The 16,142-nt window shown below is 39.3% G+C and overlaps 2 protein-coding genes across 4 annotated transcripts; both read right to left on the reverse strand.

Moving 5' to 3' along the window:
- Nucleotides 1–1,945: 1,945 nt before the first annotated feature.
- Nucleotides 1,946–6,236, reverse strand: LOC112166549 (ruBisCO large subunit-binding protein subunit beta, chloroplastic). Of its 3 annotated transcripts, none has more exons than XM_024303422.1 (15): nt 6,081–6,236; nt 5,412–5,647; nt 5,199–5,324; nt 4,956–5,093; nt 4,759–4,854; nt 4,389–4,631; nt 4,066–4,300; nt 3,727–3,896; nt 3,577–3,654; nt 3,414–3,485; nt 3,216–3,320; nt 2,951–3,043; nt 2,777–2,869; nt 2,258–2,381; nt 1,946–2,156 (listed from the first exon to the last, which is right to left on the reverse strand). In XM_024303422.1, the coding sequence occupies exons 2-15, from the start codon at nt 5,640–5,642 to the stop codon at nt 2,143–2,145; spliced, it is 1,818 nt and encodes a 605-aa protein (XP_024159190.1). In that variant the 5' UTR covers nt 5,643–5,647; nt 6,081–6,236; the 3' UTR covers nt 1,946–2,142. The 3 variants fall into 3 exon arrangements, with proteins under 3 accessions (XP_024159190.1, XP_024159191.1, XP_040362474.1); XM_024303423.2 differs by having other exon boundaries at nt 5,412–5,659; nt 6,081–6,223; XM_040506540.1 differs by lacking the exons at nt 1,946–2,156; nt 2,258–2,381; nt 2,777–2,869; nt 2,951–3,043 and having other exon boundaries at nt 3,244–3,336.
- Nucleotides 6,237–6,923: 687 nt separating this feature from the next.
- On the reverse strand, nt 6,924–8,386 carry LOC112167851 (probable WRKY transcription factor 3). The gene is made up of 3 exons (XM_024304941.2): nt 8,070–8,386; nt 7,514–7,675; nt 6,924–7,404 (listed from the first exon to the last, which is right to left on the reverse strand). Coding segments are annotated over exons 1-3 (420 nt in total). The 5' UTR covers nt 8,072–8,386; the 3' UTR covers nt 6,924–7,148.
- Nucleotides 8,387–16,142: the final 7,756 nt, after the last annotated feature.

A 16,142-nucleotide genomic window follows, 5' to 3' on the forward strand; every position in this document is an offset into this window, starting at 1 on the left:
AGATTTACCACAACTTTTTATTTTTTGGGAACAAACCCAAAACAAAAAAAGTTACTATCCTATGATTCCTATCCCACACCATTTCACCCACACAAGCCTAGAGATTATGTTATGAAATAGAAAGGGCATCTTTCTCTTGGTGTGTGTTACCCAATTTGGTTCTCGCCAAATTAAAACAGATGAATTGGCAATGCCATACAAGCCATGAAAGGTTTAGGTTTATTTTTAGAACTGTAGACCCCATGCCCACATAATAGCAATTGAAAGCAAGCAAGCAAAGTTTGGGTTCACATTCACATTTGAGAGTTATAAAGAGACCTACTTCCATTTCTGTGAAATTAGAATACAAATAAGGTACAAAACTAATGGACTAATAGTAACTCCACCTCTAACAACGAGAATATATAGAATAAAGTGAGTGTCCATGAAAGAAAGATGAATGGGTTGGAAACTTAATAATAAGGCTGACAAGTCAAACAAGTGTGCCCACCCCCACCCTTTTCTTTTCTTTTCTTTTGTTGGAACTTGAATACAACTATGGAGGTGGGGAGTGGCCATATCAATTTCTTGTTTGATCCTCATAACTGTTCAATGGCGAGGTGTTCGGATCCTCATAACTGTTCTTTTATTTACCATCCACCTTTGCCTAACGACTTGGAAGCTATTTGTTAGTGACAACGTAATATTGCTTTGAGAATTCTCTATTGCTTAATGGTAAACACCTTTCGTATTCATAGTTAAACAACTACCCAAATCCAGTTGGTTTAGGTCTCTCTGTTCAAGTCCAACCATCGATTTCAAGATGTTGTTGCTTTATCTATGTACAAAACATTTTTAAATTTGTGAGCAAGATTAAAATAAATTTATAACAAAGAATGACAAATAACTTATTCTTTAATAGACAATTGATATTTATCAGAATTTTGTCTACATTAATATAATTTCTTCCAATATTCCCCCTCAAACGATTAAAAAACACAAAAATACTCATTTTTAAAACTTATGAGCTTATTATGAGATGCTATCTCTTTTTTTTGTGTGTTTGAAGAAGATAGATACAAGAACATTTCAACGCCTTCATTGATTCAAACCGACAGAACCTACCATAAAATGACTCTAGAATAGATTAGCTTTATCACACAATATTCTGGTGGCCATTTACATTATTAGGTAAAACAATATTTAATTCTTTGAACGAGCTTTCTCGTCCAGTTTAGAGAGCAAAGCCCAACGTTTTGCAGCCGTCAGGATCTTGGGCCTGAGAGGCATGCTGTAAGCCCATAGCCCTTGTTTTATCGAAGAAGTCATCCCTTCCCCACAACAGGCGGCTGGCCGGCTGCTACACGGTACCCATTTCTTCCCCACGTCCGTCGCTGAGATACAAACTTGAAGCCTCAAAATATTCCTGGTTTGCTCTCTTCATTCTGAAGGGTAACACAAAGGACTTTCCAATGAGTCACCCAATAGAGGGATTGGGGTAGAAGAACACCAAGCTGGAATCGCAATATTCCTGGTTTCTTACCGAGGCAAGCAAATGGGAATCCAATGCACCATAGCTTATAGTGCAAGTAACGTTTATAGGCAATCCCAACTGTTATGGACTCAATCCGCTTGTGATCAACTCTCTATTTTTCAGATAAGTAATCAAATTTGACACAAGGACACAGCCTGTGCAATTCCAGGTTCCTATTGTGGAAGAGAATCATTGCAGTCACTAATCAATAGCACGCTCTAAATGCAGACTATAGATTGTAGAGCCTACAAGCGAGCACGTTTTCATCATCAATCATACACTACCCTACAGCTAATAGTACTAATACAGCATCTAACCAAACTGAACAATTTAATGAAAACAGGATCAAACATGGCATCATAAATTCAAGTTGCATCAAAACCCCCAAACAAACACAAAGCATACAAAATAAATTAAAAAAAGGCACAGAAATAGCAGGAAAATTTTCTTCCATTCAAATTATTGCAAATCAATGGTACACTGAACTGCAATTCTGATACATCCGCCGCACACACCAGTAAGCTAACCTCACCAGAATCTTTTATGTATACAAAAAATGGGTCCAAACATTGTCATTCTAATTTCTAGGAACTTGTGGCCACCATCTAGGTCTGAGTAGATCCAACTCTTTAGTAACCGTATCCTGTCACAATAAGGGCAAATGAGTTGGCATACAGCAGCCGAAAATTTAGCAGCAGAAAGAAAATTTGGCATTTGCCTAGCAGATTATCCAAAACTACAAACCTGAGTTGTCCATGGGGTTTGCAGCAGGCACTGGCTCCGGCTCCTTGATCTCAACAACTACACAGTCCGACATTAAGAAAGTTTTTGCCACAGAGGAAGCATGCTCCAGGCAACATCTCACCACCTAACCATTGGAAAGAACAATGCAAATATATGAGTTAACATGAATGCTATCATGACCAAAGTTCTATCTCTATTAAAAGGAACATACAAACACAAACGCAATTTATCAAGAGAACCTCACGCTAAAAACCCAATCCCAATCCCACCCTACTAGTCTCAGTTAAATTACTTAAATAGACAGGGGAATGCATTGATTCACAAACAAGGGACCAAGTGAATAAGTACATAAAGATGAGATAATGGATTGCTTTAAAAACGAGGGGCATTTGTTATCCCACAACACTTCAGACTATCTGCACTGCTGAAATTTAAGTTTGGCATAGGGTTTTGACAATCGACACAAACCCCATTTTATGGTCCCCACCTCCCAGAGAAAAGCTCAATACAGCAACTCACCTTGGTAGGATCAATGATTCCAGCAGCCATTAAATCTTCATAGTTTCCAGTTGCAGCATTATATCCGTACTTAAAGTTGTCACTAGAGAGCACCTGTAAAAGGGAAAAATCAGAAACTACAATAAAATTAAAGCAATTAGAAAGGATACCAAGCATATAGAACAAAACAAATACCTTCTCGCTGACCACACTTCCATTCACACCAGCATTCTTGGCTATCAATTTCAGAGGGTAAATAAGAGCTCTTTTAACAATATCTGCTCCAACCTGTTATTTACCACATGATTTGAGCCTTGAGCATATCAAATAGATAGGAAAAAGAAGGAAACCTATGACAACAGCCATTTGTGCAACCAATCTTCACATTCAATCTTCAGAAGCTTATGATAATTCACATATCAGCATACAGACGCAAGTCCATAAGCAATGCATAACTTACCTTTTCTTCGTCATTATCAAGAGCATTCTTAATTGCATCAACCTTTGCAGCCAACCTCAGAAGGGTGCATCCTCCTCCAACAACAATACCCTCCTCAACAGCTGCCTGAAATTTACGTTTTCTGATGCTTTTAGTACAACAAATAGCAGATGGAAGATAGATTTTAAAAAAAGGAGTTCATTATTGTCCATGTGTTACCTTTGTTGCATTGAGAGCATCTTCAACTCTAAGTTTCTTTTCTTTCAGCTCTGTCTCAGTTTGTGCTCCGACCTTTGAATATCAAGATACAAATATTTTATATGAGGGACCATTGGCAATAAAATCATTATCCAAAAAGGCTCACTAGTGCTCAAACGCTTACCTGTATCACGGCAACACCACCAGATAGTTTTGCAATCCTTTCACTAAGTTTTTCCTTTTCATACTCCTGCTCTGCAGCCTGCACGAGTAGTCCAAATTAGCAAGGTTAAAGCAACAGTGATTACAGACTACATCTGAATGCGAGTCTTACCTCAATAAGGTTTTTAATTTGTGCCACTCTTTTGTTAACTGCTTCCTGGGTACTTCCATCACCAACAATTGTGCTGGTATCCTTTGTAAGCACCACCTTTGAAGCGTGGCCAAGGACCTCCTTCCCAACGTTGTCCAATGTAAGCCCCACCTCTTCTCTGATCACAGTTCCTATATAAAATAACAGTATGTCACTATCACATTACTGTGAGACAAAATAAGACTCCTATGCCTACACCAGCCTTCCATGGTGAGGGAAGAAAGGTGACCTATACTATTAGCCCAATAGAACTGAGCAAGACAAGGTAAACCAAACAAAAAGAGATGGAAGTGCAAATACCTCCGGTCAATATAGCAATATCATCGAGATACTGGCTCTTGCGATCTCCAAATCCAGGAGCTTTTAGGGCAGCAATCTTTAGAGATCCTCTGAGCTTGTTCACAACAAGAGTTGCCAGAGCTTCTTGTTCAATGTCTTCGGCAATTATCACAACTGGGTATCCTCCTCTTATAGCATCCTCCAAAATGTTAACAAGGTCTCTTGCATTTGTTATCTTTTTATCAACAAGAAGCAACTGCAAAAACAACTTTGTGTTAGGATGCAAAACTACAATAACCAAATTAACCTCAAGATAGATACAAAACAGTAGCTGATTATATTACCTTGCAGTTCTCATATTCAACAGCCATTTTCTCGCTATCAGTGACGAAGTAAGGTGAGATATAACCACGATCAAATTGCATTCCTTCAACAACATAAAGACTGTTCTCAGCACTTTTCCCCTCTTCAAGTGTCACAACACCCTTTCGACCCACCTTACTCAAGGCTTCAGCAATCATTTGTCCTACTTCATAGTTGTTTCCTGCACTGACAGCAGCCACATCTGCTAGTTCGCTGTCTTCAACCTGCAATGAGTTGAAAACTTGTTTTAGTTCTTCACAATTTTAAGGATAATGATATGAGAGAAAACAACAATATTATCATGATCGGACACAGGCCAATGGTTGATACCAAATAAATTGGACACTTTACCTCTTTGGACATCAACTTAAGCTCATGTACAAGAGCTTTTGTTGTCTTCTCAATGCCACGTGTGATTAGAACAGGGTTTGCTCCAGCTGCAACAACCTGAATAATTGGACTTGGTTAACAGAACTGGTTTGGACAGTCACCCCGAATATCAGGGTCAACAGATCGCAATATAGAATTACAGATATCATGGCACAAACCTTGACACCTTCAGCTATAAGACCTTGTGCAAGAACAACAGAAGTTGTTGTCCCGTCACCAGCCAAGTCATTAGTCTTGGCAGCTGCCTGCCTTACCAACTTAGCTCCAATGTTCTCAACAGGGTCCTCCAACTCAACCTTTGAAAGAAGAAAAGAACAACATTAAACCACGCAACTAAAAATCATGCTTTAGACCGTTCTGTCACAAAATGCGACTACAAAATAAAAAGGGAGAAAGGATACCTCTTTGGCCACGGTCACACCATCGTTAACAATTTTGGGGGAACCGTACTTGCTCTCTAGAACAACATTCCTCCCCTTGGGACCAAGGGTAACCCCAACAAGGTCGGCAAGCTTGTTGACACCAGTCTGTAAAACACACGCGATTAAAGTCAGAATAATCAAGATAAGATAGCAACACAGAAAATAGCACCCTCGCTATTCAAAAAGACTCACTTGTAGCTTCTTGATGGCAGAACCATCCTTGTTGAAATGCAACTCCTTGGCCATGGCGGAGACTCTAGGGGAACGTGTCCTCCTGAGAGCTACATTGGGCCTCTTGGAGAATGAGAATGAAGAAATGGAAGCACGAGAAGACAAGGTGTCAAATTTCTTATCAGCGCCGACACGGCCACTGGGAGCAGCCAATGAGCCAACTGAAGTCATGGCTGCAAAAGTGGACGCCATCTACCCTGTAAAACCCTCTACATCAGAAACACTGCAACTCAATAATCCTCCTTATATTATACTAACCCAAACTGAAAAATAAGAAAAGGAAATCCTATATACCCAATATAACTCATGAGAACTGAGACCCATCAAAACAAGTATGAGCAACCTGACAGATTTCGACATGGGTCCTCTCTTTTTCATTAGATTTCCATTTTTTTTTCCAAAAAGGAATTTCATTTTCACTCAGAAATCATTACGGATTACAGACACCAAACACAACAACAACACCACCACCAGATACAGATACAGATACAAATTGAAAGCTCAGACATACAAATTGAAAGTTCAAAACAAGTACAAAGCGCACAATTACTGGAAAAGATAAAGACTTTGGAGTCAGGTAACGATAATAGTAACATGTGAGGGGGAGAGAAGGTTGAAGAGGGGACTTACAGTGGAGTGGGATAGAGGAATTGGAGCAAAGGTTGAAGCTTCGGTGGGTTTAGCTGGGGGTTTTGGATAAGAGACGCCGAAATGGAGTAGTTGTAACTAAGAGAGTAGAAGACCGATAGGGTTGTTATATGCCTTTTAGGTATCGGATTTTGCCTCGTGAAGCTTCCAGACTCAACACTCCATCTCCCCATTTCATCTGGGCCGTTGGACTGCTTTTTCTTTGTCCTACATGCGAACACTCTAGAACTTTTCCCGGTATTTGTTGGGCTCCAAATGCAACTGATTGGGCAAGGGCCCATTTATATTGGGTTTTCCATCGACCTTTGGACTCTTGACCCATCCATTTCACATCTCACAGTTTTTCTTCTTCTTTCTTTTTTGGCAGGAATCTCCAACTTTTTTACCAAATTTGCGGATGATCTTTTAATCACCGGAGTTTACGGGCTCCATTATTATATCAATGTCCTTACTCATGCTTAATAACTGAGGAAACTCAAATATGCATAAACATATAAGTTGTGATATTTCTCTTCACAATATTAGATGAGATCATAAGTTCGATTTATTCTTCTCCTAAAGTTAAAAAGTAATGATCGAAATTACTAATCTTGCTTGTTTCTTTCTCATTTGTGTATCTTTTTAGTATTTTTGATCAACATGTGATGTATATCACCCTACTCGACAAACTTTCCATGTGGACATTGATTCCCGATCCTAGCCTAAGATACCAAATGACAAGACACTCTTTGTATGTGGTGATCAATTCACCTTGAATCTGTCGGTGGTAGAAGAATATATATACTTCCAACTTTCTTGACCAGGGTTACTTGTACAAGTGTAATGTAATGAAATACCGTAGATATATATAGATGGACCAAGGGCAAAGCAGAAGGTTATTCTAGTTCTTTGCAGTACTGCAATTACAGACTGGCATGCAACTCGTTGAAATGGCGAGGCTTATCCAATTTATTAAGGGGTAAGATGCTAGCTGCACGTACAAGACTATAAACAAACAAGCCAATCGTAGAACTAGTACTGTGTGAATTAACCTGCTTCTGCACGAGGGATTCAACTTTTTTTATCTCCTTGTTGATTACCAAAAACTTGTGTGTACAAGTCATACCGGTTTGCATCAGTACTCGGATTTAAAGATGATGAGGAATCCGGCTGCTGTGAATGTGAAGCCGATCCTGCAGATGAGGCATTATTATCGGTGTGATTGTGCACCCCTTCATACACTACTCGAAGTTCATCAGGCTCTGAGCTCGACCACTCGGCTCGCTTCTTGGCTCTACAATTGCTGTTTTGGCACTTGAAATAGCTCCTGATCGATCCATCACCATTCATTCAACCATTAATTAACTAACATTTGCTAGCTATATATCAAGCACTAGTGTATGAAATAGATCAATATCATATATGTAATACTTCACCTGAACTTTCCAACATTTTTAATGAACTTTTGTCCATATTTTTTCCATTCGTAGCCATCTTCTGGTATCACCAATTTGTTGCTTCCGCCTGAGCTGGTGTTGTCTTGCACCTCCTCTCCTTCTCCGTATATCTGATCATCCTCATCATGATGATCAGTTTCCCTATATAAAATCAATCGATAATCGGACATATATGCATGTTAAATACTATGAAATTCATGCAGATCGAACTAATACATCTCAGGATCTGAAACTGCTCCCTCTCAATCTCTACATCAGTAAACGGATCATGCAGTAGATCAAAAAAATGTAAACATAGCTCATATAGAATCTAAAGATATTTTTGAGTACTTACTTAACAAAAGCCATCTACCGTACGGCTCCTCAGAAAACTTATCACTGCTATTCTTACTAATTCCTTACTACTACTACTATTTTCTGAAGCATTTTCAACAAATCTTTTTTTTGTAGTTAGAGAGAAATAAGTGAGAATCAAAAACTGATATTTAAGAGAACATCTGAAAAATATATAGGGTGGAGATCGAAGACGACATACATATATATTACAGCGATTTAGTACTACTCCTGCTCGTGGCTGCGATTCTATCCAGAAATCCCTGAATTCCTTGCTGTGTAATTTGTATGTGAGCTCAAGAGCGCGGAGATAGAGCAGCAATCAAAGTAATTAAATATCACTCACTCTTTCTGATATATAATTAAGCCTGATATGGGAAATAATGTATAAATCAGCTAGCTAGCTAACAAGTCCGACGCCATAGTTATGATCATGAGGCTCCCATGAATGTTAATTAGGCCAACTCCGTCCCAGCTATATAGCCAGGAATCAAATTTTCAGCCAATGAAAACTGAGCTCAACCAGTTTCACCAGTTACTTTTTATCATGAAAATTCTCAGACAGCACGACGTGTCAACCAGAATTTTTTGTTTTTTGTTTCTAATTTCTGGGTAAAACCAAGGCTAGATAAGCACAAAATAAATATACATTTATATAGTTTGGTCCACAAACATAGGCACAGAGATGAATCTGGACAACACACAAAGCCAACTGTATATATGGTGGTGATGTCACTCCCATGATGTCACCAGTGGCCAGATCTATCGTCTACCTTTGCTGCTTTGAAGTTAATTTCCATCTGTTATTTTATTTTTCTTTGTTTTTTGGCGTAGAACCATCGGCAACTTCCCAAATGTTTCAGGTATGTAGAGAGATGTCTAATCCAGCCGAATTACGGGATGTCTTGTTCTGTTACTATCGCTATCGGTCTCATTTATCTGTAAAACAAGCAAAGGTCAGAGGGAAGACGGGGTGTGCCAGCCTTCGACGCTTTGATACCTAACTCAGTATCATTATAAAATAAAGATAATGGAAAGGTCAGAGGAAAGACCGTTTATCTGTAAAACAAGTAAAGGTCAAAGGGAAGACCGGTGTGCCGGCTTTCGACAATCCGATGCCTAAGTCAGTATCGTTATAAGATAAAGATAATAGAAAGCGATAGTAAATAGTTACCTCTTTTGGGCGTTGGAGATGATCCTTATGTAATGGATTTGGGAGAGCGTTGTTTCATTTCATTCGGTGTGAGATGACTGGGCTTCCAATACCGCCCCCGAGGAGTATCAGGATCCCTGGCTAGGAGTTCCTTTGTTATCTTTTGATAGCTAGATAGTCTTGTGCTTCCGGTGCTTGTGCCTGAGAGGTATATATACCAACAGAGCTATTAATAGAATTGTCAAAATACCTACTGGTTGTGGTCTTGATAGGATAATTTGGAATGGTACCAGTAATGGTCACTTCACTATGAGATCCGCTTATCATATATATATTTTTTTTATAGAAGCGAAATAAGGGCTAACTCCTTGCCCTCATTCGAAATTGTATTAAGAATAAGAAAAAGTCCAGAGAAATAGGGGACTAGACCTAAACCATTTCCGCAATACAAAAACCAAAACAAGAATGTGCTAATACAAGGACCAACTAAATTTAACAGACAAACTAAAAATAGAACAAATGAAAAAAGTCTAATGAAACCTATAAACATTTGCTGAAGACAAATCACGGCCATATGGGCCAGCGATGAAGGCAGGCAAAGCATCCCACCAACTAGAGCCAACATTAATAGCACCATAGTTTGCTAGAGCATTTGCTACTATATTTCCCTCCCTGTAAATATGGCTAACTTTGAACTGAATCATTCGAACCAAAAAAAGACAATTATTCCAAGCCACCCGTAGCCTCCATGGCACAAGCAATGGATTTCGGAAGTAATGAACTACAAGTGATGAATCAGTTTCAAGCCAAATATGAGTCCATCGCTTTGACCAGGCAATCTGCAAAGCTTCATTCACTGCCAACACCTCTGCATCAATGGCGCTTGGGACCTCAACTCTCTTGGCAAAAGCTCCCAGAAATAAGCCATCATGGTCTCTGAAGATACCACCAGAACCCGCTGTGCTTGAGTCGCGAAAAGAACCATCTGTATTGACCTTCAACCAATTAACCGGTGGAGACACCCATTGCACAGGAATAAATTGTGGAGCTTTGACTATTAACGACGAGAGCCCAAGCACATTGAACATATTATGAACTCTCGAGTTTACTACACTTGGAGCAAAATGGATGGAAGCAGATTCCTTCAAAGAAATGAGAAAGAAATGCTTAAACCTTGTTAAATCAAAAGAAGCCTCATCAAAACAAATCTTATTTCTCTCAGTCCAAAGACACCATAAAGCATTGCAAAAAGCAAAACCCCATAATTGTCTAGTAGAGTGGACTATGGTATGAATTAAATCATGGGAGATAAGGTCCAAAAGACATGAGCCTGGCATTAATTGCACATGAAAAATTGAGGCAAGCCAACTCCAAAACTCATGAACTAGATGACAATCAAAGAATAGATGATTGAGTGTCTCACCTTGAGTACGACAAAGAGAACATTGGGAGCATAAACTAATACCTCTTCTTTGCAAAGCATCATCAGTAAGAATCCTTCTATTAATTATCTTCCATGCCACCAAACTCTTACGTGGTTGCATGGCCTTATGCCATACCAATTTACTCTAACCCACAGTGGGTCTTGGTGGTGAGAAAAAATGGAAAGCATCTCTAGTAGTCAGCTGCCCTGTGGCATTATCAGGCCATACACTTGGTATGTGGCATTATCCAATGGCAAGACCATAGACATAATCCTAGATGCAAGATCTGGAAAGAAAAAAGAGAACAAAGAAGGCAAAGACCATTGCTTGTTTTTAATAGCCTTACTAATAGTAATTGGCATGATTGAATTTGACACTAAAGTGAGGTGATGAGTGCTTGAAATTGGAGAGCCTAACCAGTTGTTAGAACAAAAATTAATTCTATTACCATCCCCCACCACCCAAAATAGCTTTGAGTAAAACCTGTGCCAAAACTTTTTGATGCCTAGCCAAACCAAGGACCACTGATAATACTTTAAGATTTGCATGCTGTTAGAGAAAAAAACGGCTTCTAATAAAAGCTGCTGAAGTAGACGAAGCATTGACAATACGCCAGCAATTTTTAAGAAGCAAAGCTCGATTAAACTTTATCAGATTTTTCAAGCCTAATCCACCTTGATCCAAAGGAAGGCAGTAAGTATCCCAAGCAACTAAAGCAGAACCTCTCTTTAATGGGTCCCGGGCCAGAAGAAATTCTGAGTCCAACTATACACTTTTAAAAGAAGAGAAAGCGGTCATGCATAGACTTGAAAACTATAGAGGAGCTGGCTTTGAATTACAGAAGAAATCAATTGTAATCTTGCAACCTGAGAAAGCATTTTACCCTTCCAAGAAGAAAGCTTGCATCTAACTTTATATGCAATGGCACGAAAATGATTGGGCTTTGGGCATCCTTGGAAAATAGGAACCCTAAGATAAGTGAAGGGAAGAGAAGACTCCCTAATGCCCAAAACATGCTGAATATTGATCTTACGCCTTTTAGCATGTTTGCCTAGAAAAATTGAAGACTTAGCTTTGTTGACCACCTCACCAGAATTACTAGAATATTCATCCATAAATTTCATCAGAACACAAAGGCGATGAGGATTACTTTGCATGAAAATCATCACATCATCTGCAAATAAAACATAGGAAGGAGGAACCACCTCCTTGGAGCTGCAATGCATGTAATCTTGCTGCTAGACACCAACCTAGAGAGGCCCCGACTTAAAACTTCCTCAGCCAAACAGAAAAGCAACGGCGATAGTGGATCACCCTGACGAACCCCTCGAGAGCATTGAAAAAATCCACAGGATTGACCATTGATCTGGATAGAAAGCCATGCAGAGTGAAGGACCTTTTCAACCCAAGTAATGAAGACCGGGTCGAAACCAAAAGCATGGAGAACCCTAAGCAGAAAATTCCAATCAAGAGTATCAAAAGCTTTACTAATATCAAACTTTATGGCAATGTTACCCCAGGAGCTATTTTTGTCAAGAAGGTTCACACATTCAGAGGTTAGGATGATTGGGTCAATAATTGAACGCCCTTTGATAAACCCACTTTGATTCAAGGAAACGATCCGAGACCCCACTAGACCAAGGCGATCAGCAAGTATTCTAGTTATTATCTTGAAAGCAAAATTGGCAAAAGCAATTGGGCGAAAATCTGATATGTTATCAGCATCTTCCTTCTTTGGAACCAGAGTGACTAAGTTGGAATTAAAGTGGGGCAATATGAAACCATTTTCAAAGAAGCTAGAAACCGCAGCAACCACATCTTCAGCTATTACCCCCGAGCAAGCTTGAAAAAATGAGCCACTAAACCCGTCAGGACCCGGAGAGCTGGAACTATCTAAACTCATAACTGCCCCATGAATTTCCTCCGCCGTGGTTTTAACAGTTAGGCTTGCACTCTCATCTGCAGTCACAAAAGAAGGTATGACTCAGGACACCAACCCAGTATCAATGAGATTAAGATCCCTAGTAAATAAGGAGCTGAAGTGATGAACCACATGTGAAGCAATTTGATCATGGCCATGAAGTCTTTGCTGCCCAACTTTGATAGAGACTAAAGATTTATGAACCCAATGAATCTTCACCAGATTATATAAGAAAGAAGTGTTTCTATCCCCTTCCAAAAGCCAACGAATTCAAGACTTATTTCGAAGAAAAGTTTCTTGCATAGACAAAGCAGTCTGATAACTTACAGCAGCCTCATCTTCCTTCCTGAAATGCTCATCTGACCGCCCCAAATCTGAAATTTCCTGCTACAAGCCATCCAACTCCTCCTTTGCAGATTTAACTCGAAGGTAGATATCACCAAAAGAATTAGCATTCCAAGCCCTCAGCATAGATTTCATTGCTTTTAACTTAGCTGCCAAAATGTACATGGGACAGCCAAAAACAGAGTGACTAATCCAAAACGCTTTCACCATGTCGGTGAAACCGAGATGTTGAAGCCACGTAATGTGGAAACGGAAAGGAGCTCTAGGAACAAAAGACAATCTCAAACATGAAACCATAATTGGAAAATGATCAGAAGTAGCCTTAATTAGTAAGTGTACGACATTCAAAAGATCTCCATGCTTCGAACCACTCTAAGTTGCCAAAAGCCCTGCAAGCTTGACCTCAGTTCGACGGTTTGACCAAATAAAGAAGACCCCTTTAGTATCAATTTCCAGCAAGTTACATGACGTGCACATTTGCTGAAACTCTCGGCAAGCTGTTGCATTAGAAACATTTCCTCCCCGCTTCTCATGCACTCCCAAGACACAATTAAAGTCCCCCATAATCAACCAAGACCCATGAATCAAGGTCTCATGGACTGTATTTAAATCTTGCCAAAGCTGCCTACTGCCCTGAGTTGTAGTCTTTGCATAAACTGCGGTGACAGTACAATGAACTCCATCTAGGATACAAGAAACTATAATTTGTTGGTCCGTTGAAGACAGAAGGTTAAGACTGAGATCAACATGGCACAACAACCACATATTAGGGTCTTGCATCCCCCGGTAATTAGTAGCAAAAAGAGACAAATTAATATTCAACGAATTCCAGTAAGAGTTTGGTATGGCACCAGGCAAAACAAATGGTTCAGAGAGACAAGTTAACAAAGGCTTATGAGTACATACTAATTTCTTAAAGGCCCGCTGAGTGTCTTCATTAGCAAAGCCATGGGCATTCCAGTAAAGAACTGACATTAAAACCGGAGGTGTTTAGCCCCTTTTTGTACTAGGGCATATTCGATTGAATGAAGAACACTTTGAGGAGTTCCCTTGGCCTTTTCTATGGAAAATTCCTATTCCACCTAAGCTGAAGACTTTCTTTTGGCTGCTTTGTCATGGTAAGATTCTCACTAATGTACGTTGAAAAAAAGCAAAAAGAAGTTGACGAAAAATTGTTACTGCCTTGTGTGTCATGATCAACCTGATCGTTACTTTCTTAGAGATTGCCCAATTGCTCAGTGAGTATGGAGTCAGGTCATATGCCTGGACTCTATTTCAAGAACTATACAGCTAAACTGGCATGGATGGTTTTTTTTTGCTAATACTCAATGCAAGAAATCCCATTATGCCAATATGAAATGATGTACTATCTTTGTGTATACATGTTGGAACTTATGGAAATGGAGAAACAGAGCTGTTTTTGACAATGATTTCCATTTCCCATTTAATCCTAGCGCGGTGATTATTGATGTTGCTAAAGAGTGGATGTCTGCAAATAATAGTAATACTAGGAAATCTAAGAAAATTACTATCGGTATGTATTGGATTAAACCCCCTCCAGATTTCTACAAGTTAAATGTTGATGGTGCTAGGCAACAAAATGGTAATATTGCTGCTGGTGGTGTGTTAAGGGATAACACAAGCTTGTGGATTTATGGTTTCACCGTAAATTTAGGTCATGGATCTATTCTGCAAGCTGAAGCGTTGGGTTTATTACTTGGGTTAAAGATGGTTTCAGCCTCCCAATGCCATCATCTTTTGGTTGAGTGTGATTATGAGATTTTGGTGAATTTAATCAACCATGGAGTGGATGAGTTACACCTTCTAAAAATCAACATTGACTTCGATGCCTAAGTCAGTATCGTTATAAAATAAAGATAATAGAAATGTCAGAGGGATGACCGTTTATCTGTAAAACAAGCAAAGGTCAGAGGGAAGATCAGGTATGCCGACATTCAACACTCCGATTCCTAAGTCAGTATCGTTATAAGATAAAGATAATGGAAAGCGATAGTAAACAGTTACCTCTTTTGGGTGTTGGAGATGATCCTTATGTAATGGATTTGGGGGAGCATGGTTTCATTTCATTCGGTGTGAGATGACTGGGCTTCCGATACCGCCTTGAGGAGTATCGGGATCCCTGGCTGGGAGTTCCTTTGTTATCTTTTGATAGCTGGATAAGTCTTGTGCTTTCTGTACTTGTGTCTGGGAGGTATATATACCAACAAAGCTATTAAAAGAATTCTCAAAATACCTACTGGTTGTGGTCCTGATAGAATAATTTGGAATGGTACCAGTAATGGTCACTTCACCGTGAGATCTGCTAATCATATTTGATTGAATGAAGAACACTTTGAGGAGTCCCCTTGGCCTTTTCTATGGAAACTTCCTATTCCACCTAAGCTAAAGACTTTCTTGTGGCTGCTTTGTCATGGTAAGATTCTCACTAATGTACGTTGAAAAAAAAAAAAAAAAAAGCAAAAGGAAGTTGACCACAAATTGTTACTGACTTGTGTGTCATGATCAACTTGAGACCGTTACTTTCTTAGAGATTTCCCAATTGCTCAGTGAGTGTAGAGTCAGGTCATATGCCTGGACTCTATTTCAAGAACTATGCAGCTAAACTGGTATGGATGGTTTTTTTTGCTAATACTCAAAGCAAGAAATCCTGTTATGCCAATCTGAAATGATGTACTTTCTTTGTGTATACATGTTGATACTTATGGAAATGGAGAAACAGAGCTGTTTTTGACAATGATTTCCATTTCCCATTTAATCCAAGCGAGGTGATTATTGATGTTGCTAAAGAGTGGATGTCTGCAAATAATAGTAATACTAGGAAATCTAAGAAAACTACTATTGGTATGTATTGGATTAAACCCCTTACAAATTTCTACAAGTTAAATGTTGATGGTGCTAGGCAACAAAATGGTAATATTGTTGCTCGTGGTGTGTTAAGGGATCACACAGGCTTGTGGATTTTTGGTTTCACCGTAAATTTAGGTCGTGGATCTGTGCTGCAAGCTGAAGCATTGGGTTTATTACTTGGGTTAAAGATGGTTTCAGCCTCCCAATGCCATCATCTTTTGGTTAAGTGTGATTATGAGATTTTGGTGAATTTAATCAACCATGGAGTGGATGAGTTACACCCTCTAAAAACCACCATTGAGTTTGATGCTTAAGTCAGTATCGTTATAAAATAAAGATAATGGAAAAGTCAGAGGGAAGACCGTTTATCTGTAAAACAAGCAAAGGTCAAAGGGAAGACCGGGTGTGCCGGCATTCGACACTCCGATGCTTAAGTCAGTATCGTTATAAAATAAAGATAATGGAAGACGATAGTAAACAGTTACCTCTTTTGGGTGTTGGAGATGATCCTTATGTAATGGATTTAGGGGAGCATGGTTTCATTTCATTCGGTGTGAGATGACT

This window comes from Rosa chinensis, chromosome 5, assembly GCF_002994745.2.
Source record: "Rosa chinensis cultivar Old Blush chromosome 5, RchiOBHm-V2, whole genome shotgun sequence".
NCBI lineage: Eukaryota > Viridiplantae > Streptophyta > Magnoliopsida > Rosales > Rosaceae > Rosa > Rosa chinensis.

What these genes read in the sequence shown, in the direction of transcription:
- LOC112166549 (XM_024303422.1), bottom strand. Translation starts at nt 5,642, where the DNA reads ATGGCGTCCACTTTTGCAGCCATGACTTCAGTTGGCTCATTGGCTGCT. An exon ending in GTGTGACCGTGGCCAAAGAG is followed by an intron (nt 5,094 to 5,198) that starts GTATCCTTTCTC and finishes CTTCTTTCAAAG; the next exon opens with GTTGAGTTGGAGGACCCTGT. An exon ending in GAATCATTGATCCTACCAAG is followed by an intron (nt 2,382 to 2,776) that starts GTGAGTTGCTGT and finishes TCCAATGGTTAG; the next exon opens with GTGGTGAGATGTTGCCTGGA.
- LOC112167851 (XM_024304941.2), bottom strand. An exon ending in AAAAATGTTGGAAAGTTCAG is followed by an intron (nt 7,405 to 7,513) that starts GTGAAGTATTAC and finishes TGGATCGATCAG; the next exon opens with GAGCTATTTCAAGTGCCAAA.